Raw genomic sequence first — 13,178 nt, forward strand, 5'->3', positions numbered from 1 at the left:
TGTGTGTGTGTGTGTATGTATATGTATGCATAGTGTTGACCCTTCTTCAGGATTAATTCCTCATGAGGCTGTTTCTGTTCTTGTTTAATTTTATTACGGTAGCCAATATGAAACATATGAAGGACGTCTCACTATTTCAACATAATGTTTTCAGTCTTGTAATTTCCCAGATGGGGATGTAGCAGATGTAGGTGAAGGCAGTTGGCGGATGGACAGACTCGACCACGTCTGGAAATGGTACACACACACCTGACAGGGGATTTGTTTCCTCAAAGCAGTGATCTGCATAAGGACTCCTGCTGGCAGCCATCCAGGTGTAGATAAGGTTCCAAATGCTGAAGAGGCGGAGAACCTGCTGTAAAAATGACACAGTTCAGCAGGACATTCTGCACAGTTCCCAGTTAAATCAATAGGAACTCCATGAGAATATTGTACATTTTTTTGCCATCCGTCTGTCTCGAGACAATGGAGTGCACCTCCACGAGTGAAGTCAAACTGCTGCATTAGCAGCACCAAAATGACCTCCCCAGGATGCAAGCCTGAGCAGTGTGTATGGAGGTCATGGGCTGCCCACACAATAAGACCCTCTTCCCAGAATACGTTTGGCGCCAGCTTGGATTTGTGTAGGGTTTACACTCTGGATTTGTGTAGGGTTTATTCCTTAGCCTTTACTTCTCCTGAAGATATGCCGCAAGACACTAGAGGTTTAGGATGAGTTTTCCTTCTCCTAGACAGGCTACCTTCCCAGGTGGGTGAGTCCCAACTGCGCCTCACTTCCCTCTACAGCCCATGCAGAAACCATCTTCTTGACCGTTGGACCCATTATTGGTCTCAGATGCTCAATCCACTGGAGCCTGTCTTTGTATGCAGGGGAAGTCCCTAACACACTGGGGGTTTGAGACCCATCAGCTGCAAAAATCAAAGGCTCACCTCGAAATCAGTGTATCTTACTTCCAGGTAACTATGTGATTTGGCTTTTATTTTATTGTTTAGATATTTTACTTGTCCTGTCTAGAAAATATGAAAACTACACAAAGTATACATATTTTGTATACTCTAAACAAAAAAATTATATTTCTGGTTTAGGGTTTTTTGTGACCGTGAATTGGCAGTACAGCAACAAAATCTGTTCCAGGAACAAAATGGGTTTCACAACCTCTGGAACTTCAGGGATTCTGTTCAGGTATGGTTGAGGTTTGCCTGGTTAGCTGCCTGTATCATGGATATAACAGAATGTGTGGGGTACTGTACCCTAATTTAATTAATTCAATATTTGCAAAGCACATTTTACCTCTCCAATCATATTTTTAAAATAACATTTTAAAGACAAAACCATGTAAGTGTGCAGTTATCAAATCAGCTTTGGTGCCCAGTAGTTTGCATTCTAACTTTGATGGAAATAAGGTTGGGTTTTTGAAAATTGCCTTTGCTACACCTGTTGTTGACAGTATCCCCTTGTCCCGCCATTAACTATTCAGGCCAATTTTACAAAGAGAAAAACAGTTTGTAGAAGCAGCTGGATATTCATGAAATAAACATATTTTGCAGTAATTATTTTAATTAATGTTAAACTTTGTCTTACTACTGAGTCTTTTGGTGTTATCCGATACCCCTTGAAGTTCTGTGGTGGAGTGCATCCAAGACTGCCTCTCTAGGGCACAGTCTCACCATATTGTCTTGGAATGAGACAAAGGTTTTCTTATGCTCTAGGGTTTATTTTTAAAACACTCTCCTGCTTGCAGAAATAATGAACTCAGACAGCTCCATCTGCATTGGATATATTATCAGTAAAATTCTGTCTCATTATAAAATTGGGCAAGAGCATAACTGGTGCAACATCCCAGAGGCAGAGATTTTCAATAACTCACGTTGTCTCCATTCTAGGTCTGGGTCCTAGGCCGGATAAGGGGGAAAGGAAAATATTTCCCTCAAAAATGTTCCACCTTCTTATGTTCTTACTGCTGGTCCTGCTTCTGCTCTTTCCATTGTTGTGGGCTTGAAGTACTTGGAGGACATATACCATACCATACCATACCATACCAAAACATACCATACCATACCATACCTATAAAGGTCCTTGAGATGCTGATTACAATATAGAATCTATATTGAGTCTATACCTGAAGGAACGTCTCCACCCCCATCATCCAGCCCAGACACTGAGGTCCAGCTCCAAAGGCCTTCTGCGGGTTCCCTCACTGCGAGAAGTGAAGCTACAGAGACCTAGGAAGAGAGCCTTCTCAGTAATGGCACCTGCCCTGTGGAATGCCCTCCCATCAGATGTCAAGGAAATAAACAACTATCTGACTTTTAGAAGACACCTGAAGGCAGCCCTGTTTAGGGAAGTTTTTAATGTTTGATGTCTTTTTTTATTATTAATATTCTGTTGGGAGCTGTCCAGAGTAGCTGGTGAGGTATAAATAAATTATTATTATTATTATTATTATTATTATTATTATTATTATTATTAAAATTGTAGAGTTGGAAGGATCTCAAAAGAACAACAACAGCAACAACACCAAAACCAATCTATATGAAAGGGTCGCATTATTAACACTGCCCGGCACCTTACATTTTAGATTACATTGGAAAGAGAGGGGCTTTCTCAGTTGCCACCTGCAATTCTGGTTCCTCTTCTCACTGCTCCACTTTGAAAAATGGTTCATAGCCTTAAAGCCTTTTTTCTGTATTAATTCCTGCCTGTTTTGCATTTTCTGGATATTTTATACTATTTTTAGATGGTAGAGGGAGGAAATGTTTAGTGGGTAAGAGGGACTAGGCCTCGCAATTATGAGTGTAGTGGTCTGAAGGAGATGGCAGTAAAAGGTTAGGCTCTTCTGGGGAGCAAAGGTTAAGAATGTGAGAGAATTTCCCTTTCCAATTCTTTTCCCAACCTATGGTGACTTCCCTCCTAGCCTACTGTTGAATGCCTGGTCAATAAATGGACCTTGGCCAACCAGGGCTTGATCTTGAATTAGGATGCTGATGGAGACACTTGGATCAAGTAGGAGCAGTTCACTTTGTGTGCCTGCTCACTTGTTGAGATCTTTGGAGGGGGCGGGGCACTGTTCTGTACCCTACCATTAGGCTGGTGGGTATGTGAGACTAGACTTTCTCCATGGTGACTTTGGAATTACATTCCTTAGGAAATACATTTGATTTATTCATTCTCCTCTTTGTGGCAGATGTTAAACCTTTTATGATACAGTGGTACCTCGGGTTACATACGCTTCAGGTTACAGACTCTGCTAACCCAGAATTAGTACCTCGGATTAAGAACTTTGCTTCAGGATGAGAACAGAAATCGCGCGCCGGCGGCACGGCAGCAGCAGGAGGCCTCATTAGCTAAAGTGGTGCTTCAGGTTAAGAACAGTTTCAGGTTAAGAACGGACCTCCAGAACGAATTAAGTACGTAACCAGAGGTACCCCTGTAACTGAGCCTGTTGCTGCTGACCTCTTGGTGTTGTGCATTTTCCGTCTTTTAAAAATCTGTGATGGTAGCAGTATATTAAAATACAACATATATTCATTTGCCATGATTTGTATTTTACTATGCAATCCGTGTTTTAATTTTTGTTAGGCGCTTCAGGGACCTTTGCCTAAAAAGTGGTATAGAAATAAACTATGACATGACATAATATGTGAAAATGTGGTGGGAAGACAGTGACCATTCAGCTCTTTCACTCAGTTTCTCATTTTCCAAACATTTAACAGCTCCCATTTCCTATGAGACATAAATTATTTGAATTCTTGACTAGGCTCATTTATGGTTACATTTAGCACACCTGCTGATCATGGCAGTTGCTAATTATTATCACTATGTAATTTTTGTTGCTAAGTGGCTCATAGGTTTTTCCAAGACTTTCTCTACTTTGGCTTTTCTGCCCACCAGTCAGAGTTATCTCTTCCTCTTCTTCTTCCTCTTCCTCTTCTTCTTTTTAAAAAGGAAAAACTGGTCCTGCTCCTGTGGTTTTAACTACAAGCCCCTATACAAAAAATCAGCAAACAGCTGAGTTTTTTCAGGTATCCTTCTACTTATCTCCATTCCATACCTTTTAAAGCTTTACTTACATGTGAACATTTTAAGGAAAGAAGCATTATCTAATCCCTGCGGCTTAAATCGAAAGAGCTCCTAGTAGTGTGGGAGGAAGAGGTTTACCATTTCCTGCTGATTCTCTCCACCACCCTTCAGTTACAGCCTGTGTCATGCTGTTCAGGAGGGTATACCAACCCAGGGAACAGATTTCAGCAGGCGTAAAGAGTTGAAGCAGGAAAGGGAGCAGCAAAAGCTCTTTGAATGAGCAGAATTCCTCTTGCTGTTCTTTGGATAGTAGTGTGTGCTGGGCTGTTGTTAAAGCATGTGAGCGGAAAAAATGCCAGTCCTCCTACCAGTTAAAATAATGCTGCTGGACTAATCCAGAAAAGGGTTTTCTAAAATGCCTGGATTTTTTCCCCCTGAAATCAGCTGGCAATGCTTCATCTGCTAAGGCTTAGCCTAACTATGTTCATTGTTCTTGGAGTATTTGATTAAAGATACACCTGTGACTACAACCCGGAGAGTAAGCCCCAATGACTTAAATGGGTCTCACTTGTAAGTAGACACATGCAGAATTATTCTGTGTGTCAATGAAGTTTCACCCAAATGCTCTTCATATATATTTTATACTAGCAACCTCTTACCTATCGTTGCTTGGGCACTCTAAGAAACCACAAAATCAGTGAAGTTTTGAAATAAGTGGTTAAAATCAATTCAGATTTGGAAGATTCACTTTGCCATCTTAATTCAAGATGAAAGCACAGAGGCTCTCTTAAAGTGGCAAAGCAACCTTTGAACCAGCTTCTCTCTTCCTTTAAAGGCGGAGGGAACTTGGTGGAAATGGTGCTTAAAGGCAGTCTCTGTGCTGTGCTTCCATCGGAAGCATGGAGACTGACTTACAGTGGCAAAGCATCCTCTGAAGCAACTTCTTTCCTTGCCTCCACCTCAAGGGAAGAGGCTATTTCAAACAGCACCTTGCTCTGCTTCTCCTTTAAGCAGGTAGGCAGTAGCATTGGCGCCACCCCATTACCTGCTGAAAGGAGAAGACAAATGACTTTAATCTCTGCTCATCAGCTGAAAAGCGGAGATTAGATCCTGCTGCCTGGCAGCAAGATCCTGTTCCCTGCTGGGAGCACTGCCAACTCATGATTAAACCCTGTCCTCCTGCCCATCAGCTGACAGCAGTGACACCAGCTGGTGGGTGGGTAGGTGTGGGGCTTTTTGGGGGGGTGGAATAGCCTGGTGGACCAAAGTGGAACCCCTGGTTGGTCAAGTTGGCCCGTGGGCCAAAGATTCCCCACCCCTGCAGTTAGAACTTATATGATCCCATTTTAAAATAGCCACATTACTTACCTGTTTGTTTCTAAGACCTATTTGAGGTGCTCACATTAGTGTCTAAAAGTCCTGAATGACAGGTTCCAAACATGTGAAAGACTGTCTCCGTCTTGACCAATACTCTTGGGTGTTAAGATATGCACAGGGGGTTCTATTGGTAGTTCTGAGCCACCCTCAGAAGTGTGGGGCATGGCTGTCCAGAAGAGGGCTTTATCTGTGGAACTCCCTCTCCACAGAGGCGCTTCACTGTACGGCTTTCACTATATGCTGAAGACACACTTCTTTACCCTAGACTTTGACATCCAAGGTATATTGTTTTGTGGGACCCCCCCTCTTTTGCTGAATGAACAGCATCTGAAAGTAATCACTATGTAATAATCCACAAATAGTGCAAATCTCTCTGTTGCAGTTTGTGCAAGAAGTGTGTGATTGTTGTGAACAGCTGAGCTGTGCCACAGTACAATACCCAAGGCCCAGAGCTCAAACAACACTCCCACAACAATATTTAATATCAATGCTGTTGTAACCTTACTGAACCCAAGGGAACATACTGTTTTATGTATACAATAAAAAAATTAGATTGTTACTCTGAAAGCACAGTTCACTTCTTTTAAGTAATGTTCAGTGCATGGTACAAAATATATGCTTTATAAATTATAAATAGCAAATATAAACAAAGGAAGAAAGAAGTAGGCATTTCGCAGGCACATTATACCTTTTAAGACTATTAGCAACAGCTAAAATAAACTGTTTGCTGTTCATTAAATTTCTGCTGGATCTTGCTTCTTGCCTGCCAATAATATTAATGTCAAAACATCCAAGCATTCTTATAAAATACAGTCTTTTAAATGTTTGATCATCAAGAATGTTTGCAGAGCTTGTTATTAAATGGGATCTTTGATGATAGGAATATTATTTGTCTGTAAGAGATCATGTAGGCATGAGTAATATTGGGTTCATTTAACTATTACAGTATATTAGTGTCTTCCTTGACAGCATTTACGGAGTTCCAAGTACCCTCCCATTTAATTACCAGTCAAGGCCAGTTCTATTTAGGTGGAGAGAGAGAACCAGAAGAGCAGCTTTCAGACTAATAATAGCAGATCACCATTTTGCCATATTTATATTCACCGCTGCTTGCTCATTTCAGAAGCTCCAGAAACCATGGAACACTATTATGCTATACTTTCTATAGACACAGGAGATGGAAAGTCCTGGTTAAAGAAACCATGTTGTCTGACAAGCCATACTGAAGAGATGTTATTATCTTTGCTATTTTACAGAGGATGGAATTAATCCAGAGCTAAGCGAATGGCAGAAGTAGTAACTTACATCTGTTCTGTGCACCCCAACGTATTAGCTACCTTACAAGGGAAACAACTATTATATATTTTCCATGGTCCTCCCTGACTGCTCACCCTAAAGCTTTTACTAGTGGCATAAATAGATAGCTCTAGTTACAAATGTTGTTGACTTTCAAAAGTACTGTTGTGTTTGTGTTTTTTAATTCACCGGATGCACACCTCAATCAATAGTACAGAAGGGAGTGGGCAATGGCTTGTGTCAGAGATGAAGTGGAATTTCATAATGCCAGTGGATAATTTAAGAGGTGTAGTAATTAGTTGCACGCAGAGTTCCCTGTACAGGGAATTGATACATCTAAAGTCTAAGAGGGCAGAACTGAGGCTAAGGATCCCCTACTGGTGGAGCCATTGCACAAAGCACATTGCTCTTTGCATTCTTCCAAGTTTTATTGAAAATCAATACATATTGCGAATCCCATCCATTTTAATGAAATCTGTATGGGAGAAGTTCCTGGTGAATTGTGCCCATATCATTAAGGATAATGAAAAAAGCTATCTAAGCTTCACTGAATGCAGGAGTAATTAGACTTCCAAATTTATTTAATGATGCTTGGCATCACACTGCAAGAAGAACATGTGCATCTTGGAACATGGAAATCCCTTCAGTGAAAGAACTGATGCTGCCTGAGGCTTTGTTGTTCCTTCATCATCTATACTTCAAACTTAGGAGTGCAGATAAAACACCATGAGAATGATAAAACATAACAAATATATTTCTTTAGACTGTAAACAGGCTTCCAAAATACTCACCTGCTAACTGCTTTTTTTTGGCACACCCTGACTATAATGCTAAAACAAATTTCCATTGATGGCAGATCTTAATATAAACTAGTTAATCTCAACACTTAAACCTGAAGCATATGAATCACAATAGAGGCAGCACCTCTGAGCACATGCAGAGTGATTTTCATCTCTGAGTAATCACAGCCACACGACACATATCTGGGATTAGTGAACGATTTTCAGGTTAAATGTTTTGAATTCTATGTCAAGATTCAGCTCAAGCACATCCCACACTACAAATTAAGCATATCTAAAAGGCTACTTAGATCCAGCGGTGGCACCAGGGAGAAAACTCTTTTCTTCTCCTGCCACAATATGCCAACACCACTATCAAATGCTCATATCTACATCAACCAATGTGTATGGTCCTAAAGAAAAATGGAAAGCACAACATGGGAAGTTGTCTTTTACCAGGTCTCACTCCATGTCACAAAAAGTAGGATGTACAGTATGCTTTCAAAATAACCTTTGAGATTGCCCATATTGTTTCAAGACACACTGTTACAATGAAAACAGTAATTAAAGCAAACAGGGTATCTGGATACAACATTTCACTGCCAAGTGAGGAGAAACTGGCAAGTGTTTACTGTTTAAGGCTAGATTATTTCCCCTCTTCCTTGGCTTTTCCTTGCTGCATTTTTTGCTATACTGTATTTACCGTATTTTACCTTTTCTTCTTCACCACTTTATCCCTTGCTCCCTCTCCAATTAATTTCCCTTGATAGCTTTGTTAGAGCACACATAAATGACAGATTCAAACTAGTTTAAAATTGGTTTACTGTTACAGCTTTTTCCAAAAAAACATGGGAACTGTGGTTGAGTGAAACACTGGGACTCCTTTGATACAGAACAATCCTTTGGTGTTTACTTAGTTTCCGTTGTGTTTAGGGATAGCCAACATGATGCTTTCCCATGTTTTGGGACTACAACTCCCATCATCCTTGACCAATGACCATGTTGGCAGGGGCTGATGGGACCTGTAATCCAACAGCAGTATAGAGCACACCACGTTGCTTAAATCTTGTTTCCAGGCAAGGCAAGCTTGAGGATAATAAGTATAAACTGACCATGTCACAAAAGTACTGATCACACCAATAAATGATGGGTCATATTTGGCAGTAGCTCTGGCAAGTTGCTTGCAGGGAAGGAATTGTTACTTGCCCTGAACAAGTTGTGCAAATAATTATTTGCAAGGATGATCTAAACTTACCCTGGAAATCCATTTATGTATATGTCTTCCTTACAGCTTTTTAATATGGTTATGAAAATACTAAAATTCTTGAATTTTAAATACCTGCTCCCTTTCCCTTCACTCACAAGCAGCAGCAGCAGTAGGGAAAACAAGCAGGATTGAATCTATGTCAATTTGCAGAAAAACTTGCAAGAAAGAAAAGGTCCACTGGCAACAGACAAGCATCCAATAGAGAGTTCTAAATATAGATCACTCAAAGACAAGATGAATGGAACAGATCACAGGCATTTAAAACTATAATCCTATTAAATAGCTATGCTTGAAACTGCTACCTTGCAACCCTACAAAGGTCTTTACTCTGACGTATTTATTACACTGCTCCCTTTGAGAAAGGCCCCCCTACTTCTGTGATTGTTGTTGTTCTTGGTATTACTTTAAAAAATGCCACAGAACCACTGCCTCCTTGGCGTAAACTCAAAGTGACTATTGTCTCTGTATCGGCTAGCTCGTGCGACTACTTCAAGGGATTTACTACATTCAAACGTGGAATAGGCGAATCCAAGAAAGCAGGTTCCGTGTGATTACTTTTCAAACGCATCTTTCACTCTTAAAATATACCACTAAAACGTGTATAAAATGTACGTGTGTCTCTTCATACAATGGATTTGTTCTTTTTTCCGCAGCGATGTTAACTCACAGCTCCACCCCGCAAAAGTTATGGGTTCCCGAATAGTTGTATTCAGCAACTGTAACAACTCCATTTATGTTTTAATTTACTATTGCCCACCCCGATTTTTCACACCCGCCGCCCAGAAAGTATGGGGACATCTGACGACGAGCCTAAGGAAACTTGGAGGTGGGGTCGTGTAAAACATTAGCGAAGCCATACATGTCTGCAAAACTACTGAACTAAGAAAAGGAGAAGAAGCCCGGCAGGAGATAAAGTTGAAGGCACTCAGGGAATTCAAATTACTCACCTGTCAATAGCAATTTTCTTCGCTGGTGCATAAGACCCCAACATGGACAGCTGCATGTAAATCGCTTTGCAAATGTGTCCCTGATGTCAACATGCTAAGCTGGAGCCTCAATCTTCTGGTGATCGGATTAAGAGTCACTGCCAGGAGTTTTCTAAACGTGTCGGTCGCTCTGTCTCTTCCCGCAGTCTTTCCCGGACCATATTTGGAACAAGATCTATCGCCGGAAATATTGCTTATTTGTTGTGGTTTTTCTCCAGCACCGCCCCCCTCCCTCGTTTTCGCGACAAGGGCTTACGAAAGAGTGACTGGCCTTCTGAAAAAAGCAGCCGGCGGCGCGGAGAAATTTTGCTTTAGCTCATCCGACCGTTACAATAAAATTTCAGGAAATCGGATGGTCCCCGAGGGGAGGCTCTCAGTTCAGCTGCTCCCAGTTTTGCCCCGTCTGCGAACAAACTCCGGTTTCGCTTTCTGGCGAGGAAAAAAGCACCCTCCTGGTTGCAAAAGTCACCCTTTTGGTAAAAGCGAGGAGCTTTGGAAACCTTTTCGGAGTACTGTGCTCGGTTGAAACAGGACAGCGTGAGAAGTGCTGCTTTTGGTTTCTTGCTGGAGATCAGCGAGCGCCTTGCCCAGAAAAGCAAGAGGAAAAGAAAGTTTGTTGCATTCTCGTTCGCCTCGGCGTTTTGCAGCCCCTCTTGGAAAGGAACGAGCCTGGGTTTTCCCGCTTTGCAACAGCGTCAGGAGCGGCCGCTCGTGTTTCCCCAAAACTTTCCACCGCCGTGTCACCCACGCGCATCAGGAAGCTGCGGCGGGAAAGGCGGTGGGGTGAGACGCTGCTCAGTCCCTCTGGGCAAGAAATGCCTTGTCATCCCAACGGCTAGGCTAGCCTGGAGTCGCCAATGCCTTTTTTTTTCTTTTTAACCTGATAAAAATGCGGGAAGAAACCCCCAACTCTTTGCGCTTGGCTCAATAGAAGTCGAGGTAGGGCAAAAAGATGAGTGCAGTAGTATTTTTTGCATCTGAAGTGCGAGCATAGATTATGGGGCGGGGGAGCGTGATCCTCAGTGGATCCCTGCTTGATTTTGTCGCTCTGGTGCGAGTTAAGTAGATTTGGGACCGAGAGACCTACTTTCTCGTGTGCATCTGAAGAGGGGCTGTGTTGCATGTCAGGGCATAGCAGGCCCCTTTCTTTCAAAAAAAAAGAAGACTTGCACTGGGTTTTGTGTTTTAGTTAAAAAAAAGAAGTGGGGTCCCTGTACAGAGGGAGCTCCACGGAGTGTGAGGATGTTGTCCTTGGGGCCAAGGTTTGTTCTCTAGAGAGCTCAGCATTTGTGGCTTGTTCTCAGTATGCTCTTGCTCTCACTGTGAAAAGATACCTATCCATATTCTGCAAATAAAAGGATTTGGATACTAGAGAACTCAGCTTTGCCCCACGCTGCGCATACACACCCCCCCTTTATTTTGGAAAAGGGAGGTGGCATTTCCCTCTCAAGACAGGGGTGCCTGTTGCAACTCTTTATGTCGCAGGTCCCCGGCCCCTTTTCTTCCCTCCCTGGTCATCCCGCCCGGCCTTGCACGTCTGAACACGGATGCATGCGTGCAGGAGACCTGGCGGCGCCTCAGGGGCGACCTTTTGCTCCCGAAGGTAAAAGCTCCCGAGAGAAATAAAGTCCAAACACCTCCCTCCGCGAAGGGAGGCGACGATGGTGCTCCTGTCTGGAGACGGCAAAGCGGCCGGGGAGGGCCGGAGTCCCGCCGCGGCAAAGCACCTGCCCGTGCCGCCCTCGGAGCCTGCCGGGCCGGGAGCCGTGGCGCCTGAGGGGAGCGTGGTCGTCGGCTCTAGCCCAGCTGCCGGGGCGGAGAGGTCGCGAAGTGGCAGCGAAGGCGATGGCGGCGGCGGCGCTGAGGGAGGAAGCGACGAGGACGACGCTGGCGGCGACTACGAGGAGTACGAAGACTTCTCGGACCTCCCGGACACGCGCAGCATCGCTTCCGACGACTCCTTCTACCCGCCGCGGGCGGACGGCGACAGCGACGACGGCGACGACTGGTCTCTGGGAGAGTCGGACTCGTCGACGGGAAGCCCCGAGGCGCTCACCCTCTTCCGAGCTTGCTGCACTAACAACGCCGTGGCCTTGAGAGCGATCATCCGGCAGGGGCCCGAGGAGAAGGAGGCCAAGGAGACCGACCGCAACAAGAGGGTGAGCACCGGGGTGCAGGGGTTGGGGGAAGCGCCTCACGCGACGCGCGCCCGGAGCGCGAGGAAAAAGGCGGGAAAGTAGGCCTCAAAGTGCTCCCTCAGCTCTCGCGCCAAACACCTCAGTTCACCTCAGGCAGCCCACTTGTCCCTGTGTCCTCCTCCTCCTCCTCTTCTTCTATGATGATGATGATGATGATTATTATTATTCCTCCTCCTCCATTTCTGAGCTTAGGCCACACCACGCTGTGTATGCCCGCAGCCTATGTTGGGGGGGAGGGGAAGTAACCGCTGCCCTTGCTCGCATTCACTCCGGTGCAAATCAAGCCCTGCTTCAGGGTAGGCCCAGACAGAGGGGGGGGGCATATGGGCCACTTGGCTCGGGCCTCCGATTCCAAAAGGGGCCTTGGTCAGCATATTCACAATTATTTATATACAGTGGTACCTCAGGTTACATACGCTTCAGGTTACAGACTCCGCTAACCCAGAAATAGTGCTTCAGGTTAAGAACTTTGCTTCAGGATGAGAACAGAAATCGTGCTCCTGTGGCGTGGCGGCAGCAGGAGCAGTGGCGTAGCGTGGGGGGTGCAGGGGGGGCCCGGCCGCACTGGGCGCAACATCTGGGGGTTAGGGTTAGGGGGCGCAAATCCACGGGTTAGGGGTGCAAATTACTTGCCTTGCCCCGGGTTCTGACAACCCACGCTATGCCACTGAGCAGGAGGCCCCATTAGCTAAAGTGGTGCTTCAGGTTAAGAACAGTTTCAGGTTAAGAACGGACCTCCGGAACAAATTAAGTACTTAACTCGAGGCACCACTGTACTTACTTATTTATAAGACTTCAGTTATCCCCACGGTAAAAAAAAGGGGGGCACATTATCTACCTGGCCGGGGCCTCTGCCTGGCTCTGCAAGGCCCTGCTTCTGGGCCCCTATCTTGTAGCCAACCCATGGTTCAAAATCAAACTGTAGTTTAGGCAGGCCTGCCTTTGGCCTTTTATAATGTGCCCCAGTCACAGAGGTGCAGATCACAAGTAAAAGCCGCAACTGGCAAGGCCTAGCCTTTCTTTGTCCCCTTAGCTGCCTGAGTCCCAAGTCCCAAGGCTCTCTCCCAAGGACAGACCATTTCTTTCAGCTGCCTCGTCTCCTCGGTGGCTATTTCCTTTCCCTCCCTCAACATAGCTTACTCAAGTGTGAGCAAGGTCAAGATTTTGCTGTAAACCGCTCTGATGTTTTTTCTCCCCTTAAAAAATACAAAGCAGTATGGAAAGGAAGTGAAGAATAACATTTTTTTTCACCGT

At 44.4% G+C, this 13,178-nt stretch overlaps 1 protein-coding gene across 4 annotated transcripts in view; it reads left to right on the plus strand.

Moving 5' to 3' along the window:
- Nucleotides 1-9,704: 9,704 nt before the first annotated feature.
- Nucleotides 9,705-13,178, plus strand: part of ANKRD33B (ankyrin repeat domain 33B) — a gene marked incomplete at its 5' end in the record, with an annotated part of 34,841 nt that continues 31,367 nt past the window's right edge. For 2 of the 4 annotated variants that reach the window (XM_083624703.1, XM_083624704.1), the window contains one exon: nucleotides 11,388-11,885. In XM_083624703.1, coding sequence (XP_083480829.1) covers nucleotides 11,388-11,885 — 498 coding nt within the window. Of the gene's footprint in view, nucleotides 11,886-13,178 lie in introns of all 4 variants that reach the window. The other 2 variants (XM_083624702.1, XM_083624701.1) reach the window with 2 other exon arrangements.

Source organism: Podarcis filfolensis (assembly GCF_964270895.1).
Source record: "Podarcis filfolensis genome assembly, chromosome: 7".
Lineage (NCBI taxonomy): Eukaryota > Metazoa > Chordata > Lepidosauria > Squamata > Lacertidae > Podarcis > Podarcis filfolensis.